Source organism: Xenopus tropicalis, chromosome 2 (assembly GCF_000004195.4).
Source record: "Xenopus tropicalis strain Nigerian chromosome 2, UCB_Xtro_10.0, whole genome shotgun sequence".
NCBI classification, from domain to species: Eukaryota; Metazoa; Chordata; class Amphibia; order Anura; family Pipidae; genus Xenopus; species Xenopus tropicalis.
In genome coordinates, this window is record NC_030678.2 from 74,019,522 (window position 1) to 74,026,978 (window position 7,457).

Sequence of the window (7,457 nt, forward strand, 5' to 3'; positions counted from 1 at the left end):
AGGGCATCTAGCTACCTCAAGGTCTAACATTATCCTTGTGTAGCTCTATACTGTTGCAATTATAGTTAGCAGTATAGCATCCTCCATATACAAACCTATTACAAGTTTTAATTTTATATTTTTAGTTTTGATTCAGAAGCTGGCACTCACAGAGCATCCTTTATATCTGCGCCTTTTGGCTGGACCAGAAACTGATGTACTAAGTTTTGTACTGAAGGAAAATGATACAGGAGAGGTGCAGGTAAGTCATTTTCTGCCTATGCAATAACACATTTTTGAGTTTTTCAATTACTACTATTCTTAAGAACATCTAATACTGACCAGATATGCACTGATCTCTCATGCAGTCAAGGTTGTCTGTGCATTTGGACCCTTAAAAAGATCACTTAAGCACATCAACATTTGGTGATTCAAGGTTGATGAGCTCAAAACAAAAATGTGACTGTCCATTGAAGCAATCTGGGTCATTGGCAGACTTAGAAATACATGATCTGCATTTCTTTCAATATAGCCTAGCAATCCAACTGATCAGCCTATGGGAACAGAACAGCTTTGTTATCAAACTATGTGGTCCTGCAGGATTTGTTCAGTGCTCCACCCATTTGGCCTGTATATGGCAAGCTTTAATTCCATCTAATAATCTTCATTTTTATATGTAAACTATCTCTAAAATGGAGGGTTATATTTCATATATTCTACTACAAATAAACAACATAAAGAAACAACACAAAATCATTTTTTTTTTATCTACTTGCAAGATACATGGCCTTCAGAACCAGACTTTACACAAAGTTCCCTAAGTAAAATAGATGAAAACCCTAAGCAGGCTATTATTTGCTTTAATATAAAAACCTAGGAAGGCAGGAAAAAAGAACTGACCTCAATGCAAGGAGAAAAAACAAGGCTTGATCTGTTTTTATGAAAAATGGACTTACAGACACACGAATATGCAGTATTTTGAATCTCTAAGCATCGCTTTTGCAGATCATTGTTTTTTCTATTTTTATTTACATTTTAGAAGGCTCAAAAACTTAATTGTACCAGAACTAGATGTATTTTTTTTGGCAGCTCAGTTCACATGGGAAACGTTTAATGGAATCTCAATTTCTAACTATTTTAGCTGAGTGAAGCACACAATCTCACATTATAATCCACTGTACTGTTTAGCAAAGTAATATTCTATGAAAATAGCATGTATCAGACTTGTGTATTTTCTCAGTTTATCTACATATTAGCAATAGTTAATGCTTTGCCCTTATAATTTCTCTTAGTGGGATGCCTTTACAGTTCCAGAGCTGCAAAATTTCCTTTTGATTCTTGAGAAGGAAGAACGTGACAAAGTACAGCAAGTGCACAAGAAATATGCTGCTTTCCGCCAGCACCTGCAGGATGCCCTGGCTGAAGCCAAGAGGAAAAATGTATAAAACCAAAGGCCTTAGGGAAACTCAAAAGGCCAGGATATTGGAACCTGATATGTGCAGCATACAATTCACTGGCCGGGATTCATATGTTGGCCCTACAATGATTGCTGCATCCTTCTGCCTCTGCTAAAGTATCAACACAGGTCTAAAATCCAACCACTTGATTAAAGTGAGGAATAACCTGCACTTTTAGGTCCTGTTACAAGGATGCCTGCCTATGGACCACACAGTGAGGCTCTAATTGCTCAGGGACATAGTTTTATGAAGTATTTTTCTGCCCTTGAAAGGCTGAGCCAAAAATTTAGTCTCATCCTTGCAATAAGGCACTTACAAGAGGCTTGTCAGGAAAACAAGATGCAAAGCCATACATATACATATTTTCATGGATGAGCAAAGTATTTCTGCCTTTGGCTCTTTTTCTCTTTAAATCAGTGATGATATTTATTTATTTATTACACAAGATGAGGTTATTGTCTTGCACTGAAGAGAATCGGGAACCTACTTCACAGCTTGTGCTGGAGACTTACAGTAATTGCTATTAAGTAAAGTGTGATAAAACCCTGTGATTTGCTGATATCAAGGTAACCGTTGGTAGCAACGGACCAAAACAGAATGTTAAAATAATACAGAATGTGAACTAAGGAGACGATTGGCTATATTTTTGAAGGCAGTAATCACAGAACTGAGGATTTCAAATGTTTATGAATACATATTTTAATTCTGCATACTATGTATATTTTATGCTTGTCTGCACTGCATTGCCTCAAGGGACGTTTAAATGATTTCCAAACTGCAACCTGCTGTCTAAAAATGTTGTCTTTATCACAGATTTGTAAAGAAGATTATTTAAGGGAGTAATAAACAAGTTTAAAGTCTGCCAGTCAGCCTACTTTTATTGCAATATTGCTTTAAAGGACTCTCTATTACATATTTACATGTTTTCCTTGAAGCAAAACTTCTGATTTTTATTGCATTTTGGTCATTAAAGTGCTTTTATTTCAGGTCTAAATGCTGAGGTTTGGGTGAATCTTGATTTTAAATCTGCATTTTTTGCATGCCTACTCACATGTCTATTAAGTTTAGAAGTTTGCCCTATCATACACAATGCATATAATCATTGTGAAATCAAGAGCATCAATTTTCTTTTTGAGTTGCTTGATATAAGTGCAAGTTTGTAAAAGGAGTAATGATAGCAAAATGATTCCAAGTCAATAAAATAGGATGCCAGGAAAGGGCTCAGGTATACTGAGCTTTATTTCTGTAATCTAAAAATATGGGGCCTGAGGCATCGTTACCACATTGATATTACTGATAGATTAATACAGACAAAATCATAAAAGAAATTCATTTTTACTTTAATCTTGACGTTTTGACCTACAACCCCCAGGAACCTCAAGCAATAGTTATAAAAGGAATATTATATAATTTTTTTTATAAATAAAAATAATTACACATATTACTGTGTACACCTTTTTTGATTTGTGAGGAAGCTCATTACCAGTTGTTTCAGTCTAAAACCCATGACTGATTCCTGTTTTTTCTCTTCTGAGATGTCCAAGTGTAATGCCACTAAAGCTGACCACACTGTACATTTCTTCTGCCATATTGGAAATGCATGAGCTAGCCTGCCACCAGCTTTGTGCACCAGTAACACACCCCTGTAAAGTCTACAAGTTTGGTGACTACAACACAGGGATATTACATACTTACTTGCACAGAGTCCATGCAGAGCCCGTTTTAACTCATGACTACAAAACTATGAAACTATTGTCATCACAGACACTCTCCTATAGTTGCAGCAATATCTAAAATAGTAAGTAAGCATTCGCCATCAGATTTTACTCTATTTGGCTATAATGCTGAACACCAACCGCCATGCCCACAGTGCTTAACAGGCATAAAACCCAGATTACTCATAGTAACTCAACTCAACCAGTTAAGTTGTGTAGGCAGCTATACCTTACAACAGTTTAAATTTCCTTGGAGCCCGTCAATCTTGTGTCTTCTAAAGTACAGGTTTCCACAGCAAGCTATATAAAACCAATACACCAGCAAAGATTAAGTTCTTCTTAGTCTGGGAACTAGTATAGCCATAACAATATTGAATTCTAATATAAGCCATTTTGTGATTTAGTTTTATCTATCTTTGTTAAGCCAATACCAGTTTTCGATCTCTTGTGCTTGCTTAACATGCTTTAATAAAATATTCTAATTATTTTTATTATTATAAGACACTGCTAGCCACAGCTCTGTGCATTATTCTGATGGTTTTTCAAATGATAATGCATGATGTACTTTCTATGCATATCTGCTGAAAATGCTTTTACTAGTTAGCAAAAATATAAAGGGAATAGGCCTAAACGGTCCTGGATACAGAATCTCCCAGAAATGTCCTCGAGGTCAAGTAAACTAAAAGTCTTAGACTAATGGTAAGCAACCGTTTTCAGCTGCCTTTCACACCTCATATGTGTGTGTTTACTGAAAAGCATGAGTTTAACCTGTTAGCAAAGAGAATGTATTTTGGCTTGGGAACACCAAAATATAAATTTTTGTGCTGAAATCTGCTCTGTGCTTAACCGAACAGGCTGATCCAGTCCCTGTCAGAGTGCACACATACGAGGTAAGGAAGGCAGTACTGCGGTTACAAATACTGTACACCAGCGGATAAAACAACCAATGTGCCACTGGCCTTACTGTTATAAAAGTCGTTTTATTATTTTATGTTTGGTCCCACAAAGCATTCTGATGACCACTGCTGAGGCCTGATATAGCTGTAAGCTGCTTCCTGGTGTTTGGTTAGCAATTACAACATTACTGTCTGTAATTGTCAGTCTATTAACATAAAGCTAAACATGTTACTTTACCCAACAGGAATCTAATACAAAGTGCTCCAGCTACCATGAATTTCTACTTCTAGTTTTTGCCCCACAACAAAGCATGAAAGGAGTTGCAATTCATTCAGTTTCAAAGCTTCCACGTTTGAAAAACCAAAAACTATTCTTACAGTGTACTGTACCTTACACAAGTTTTGATACCATGAGAGAAGAGAAACTACATGGCAGTAAATCTAATTATAATATATACATTAATATATTAAATCGATAAATATATTTTATAAATATATATATTAATAAATATAACTGTACTTATTGTATGAGCATATTTTGCTATAGCTTGAAGAAAATAAATCAATTTTTCATCAGCCACACTAAAAATTCAGGGATGAAATTTAACAGGGTAACAAATAAATGAAATTCTTTATTGCATGAGCAATGTGTATCCTAGCTTTAATCCTGCTTTGAGGAGGATTACTCCTTGTACAGTATTAAGAGGCCTTTTGCAGTAAACCTGCACCATTCTCCAATATCCAGATAATAACCGCTCTGCTGTGGGCAGTCCCTTCCTTCTGTCCCTGCTCCCCTTTGCTGTTCTGGAGTATAAACTTGTTGTGCAAGAGTGAATATGTCTTTTTCAAATGGAAATGAAATGCATCCAATGAGCTGCTTCTTTTTTATTTATTTTTACAGACTGCTTTGAAGTGGGTGTAAGTGCATATGTAAAGACTGTAACTTTAACTGTATTATTAAATATACATAAAACAATTTCATGATCTGTTCCCATGTGCTTTCTTTTGTAAATGCTTTTAAAACATGTAATTATGTTGGGTTCAAATTCAGCTTATTCTTCCGCCCCCCCGTTTTTTCAAACTGCTGCCACACTTACAGCTTTGAGGCTACACTCACCAAACTTGAATCACATAGTCATGGGGGTCACCCTGAATTAAAATATATTTGTTGGATGGCCAAAAGTGGGTGGAGCTACAAACAGCCATTCAGATTTTTGACCTTTTGACTTTCAGTGGAGGAAATTCATCCTGCTGCCATTCTCACAGTAATAACACCGGGGTCCCCAAACCTTGTAGAGTTAGGAACCAGGTAACTGCGGTTCAAGGTTAGAAAAATTTGGTGGAGCCACGAACAGCCAATCAGACTTTACCTATTGACTTTCAATGGGTAAATTCATCCTGTTGCCATGCTCGCAGTATTAACACCAGGGTCCCAAAACTCTTACAGTTGGTCACTAGGGGACTGCAGTTTTAAGTTTAAAAGTGGGAGGAGCAACCAACAGTCAATCAGCTTTCTCCTATTGAATTTTACTGGTTTAATGCCAGGGTTCCCAAACTTTGCAGTTTGTCATTGGGTGACTAGGCCCCAAATTTAGAAAAGTGGGTGGAGCCAAAAACAGCAAATCAGATTTCACCTATAGACTTTCAATAGAGAAATTCAACCTGCTGCCATTCTCACAGTAATAACACCGGGTCCCCAAACTCTTCACATTGTTATGCACCAGGTAACTGTGGTTCAAGGTTAGAAAAGTGGGTGGAGCCACCAATAGCCAATCAAATTTCACCTACTGAATTTTATTGGTTTGATGCCAGGGTTCTGTCTGTCACTGGGTGACTACTTACTCAAGGATAGAAAAAGTGCAATCCAAAAGCCAATCACATTTCTTTCACAGTTGGGACATTTTAACTGCTACCATTCTCACATGTTTAATGTCAGGGTCCCTAAACTTTGCACAGTTTGTCACTGAGTGATTACATTCCAAGTTTAGAGAAGTGGGTGGGGACAACAACAGCCAGTCAAATTTCACCTATAGCCTATTAATGGGAAAATTTAACCTGCTGCCATTCTCACTGCATTAACACCAGGGGCACTAGGGGACAGCATTTTTAGGTTTTAAAAAAGTGGGTGGAGCCACCAACAGCCAATCAGACTTCACCTATTGAATTCTTCTGGTTTAAATTTAAAATGCTACCTTTCTCACACTATTTATATCAGGGTTCCCAAACTTTGCACAGTCAGTCACTGGCTGACTATGTATTCAGGGTTAGAAAAAGTCCCCAAACTTTTTACACCTGGTCACTGGGGGACAAAGGTTAAAAGTTAGGAAAAATGGGCAGAGCCACCAACCACCATTCACCTATTGACTTTTATTGGTTTAAATGTAAACTGCTGCCATTCTTTAACTATTAATCCTAGCATCCCTAAACTTTGCAGTTACTGGGTAATTGCACTTTCAGGTTAGAAAAAGTGGGTGGAGCCACAAACTGCCAATCAGATGTCATGACTTTCAGTGGAGAAATTTAAATTGCTGCCATTCAGACACTATTAAAACAGGGTCCCCAAACTTTTCACAGTGGTTTTACTATATAACTGTGATCCAAGGTTAGAGAAAGTGGGCAGAGTCAACAACAGATCATTCAGTGACTTCACATTTTTCAAACCAACATGAAGTTTTTCTCAAACTTCCATTTCATCAATAACTGAACACATGGCTATGGCAAAAGGAAAACTATTTTGGGGAAATAAGGGCCCAAAGTCCAAACCCTGCTTCAGGTGAAACTCTGAGACTACCTTGAATAGAAATTCCTGAAAATGTCTCAAGACAGCCTTGTCCTTGAGAAAGATAGTAAATGGTGGTTTGCATGACAAGGCCATTTAGAAACTTATCTTACAGAGGTGATGGAGAGTAAGAATACCACACAAGTGAGGGGAATGAACTCTAGGGACTCATGATCCCAGGGTGAAAAACTGTAGATTGGAGCCGGGCTATTAATCACCTTCCAAGCTGTTGTTTGTAGAGAATCAAGATGGCAGAAAATTGCACCTTAAGGATAATGCCAGACAAGGCGTAGGGCGGATATTTTCGGCAAGCGGAAAAACGCATCCTACATGTACCTGCATCCGAATGAATGAGATACGTTTGGGTGCAGGAACATGTGCCTGCACCAGAGCATTTTCCATTCATTCGGGTGCAGACACATATAGGAGGCGTAGGGCAGAATTTTTCCGCTTGACGAAAATATCTGCCCTACGCCTCGTCTGGCATTAGCCTTAAGAAGGAAAGGCTAATAAAGAGTTAATCTCAAGCTGCAGGCTTGCATAGCTTCAGTTCTCTCAGTTCTCTCCCCATATTTCTCTTGTTCAGATGATCAGAAGCCAAACAGGAAGAAAAAACGCTGAGCTGTGTAAA

At 37.6% G+C, this 7,457-nt stretch overlaps 1 protein-coding gene across 3 annotated transcripts in view; it reads left to right on the forward strand.

Annotated features, from left to right (window-relative positions):
• rassf5 (Ras association domain family member 5) overlaps positions 1 to 5,023 on the forward strand; it is a 46,597-nt gene extending 41,574 nt beyond the window's left edge. For 2 of the 3 annotated variants that reach the window (XM_004910651.3, XM_002940510.5), the window contains 2 exons: positions 126 to 241; positions 1,272 to 5,023. In XM_004910651.3, the coding sequence (XP_004910708.1) occupies positions 126 to 241; positions 1,272 to 1,424 (269 nt within the window). In that variant the 3' untranslated portion in view covers positions 1,425 to 5,023. The remainder of the gene's footprint in view (positions 1 to 125; positions 242 to 1,271) is intronic. The other variant, XR_208191.3, reaches the window with a different exon arrangement.
• The last annotated feature ends 2,434 nt before the right edge of the window (positions 5,024 to 7,457 follow it).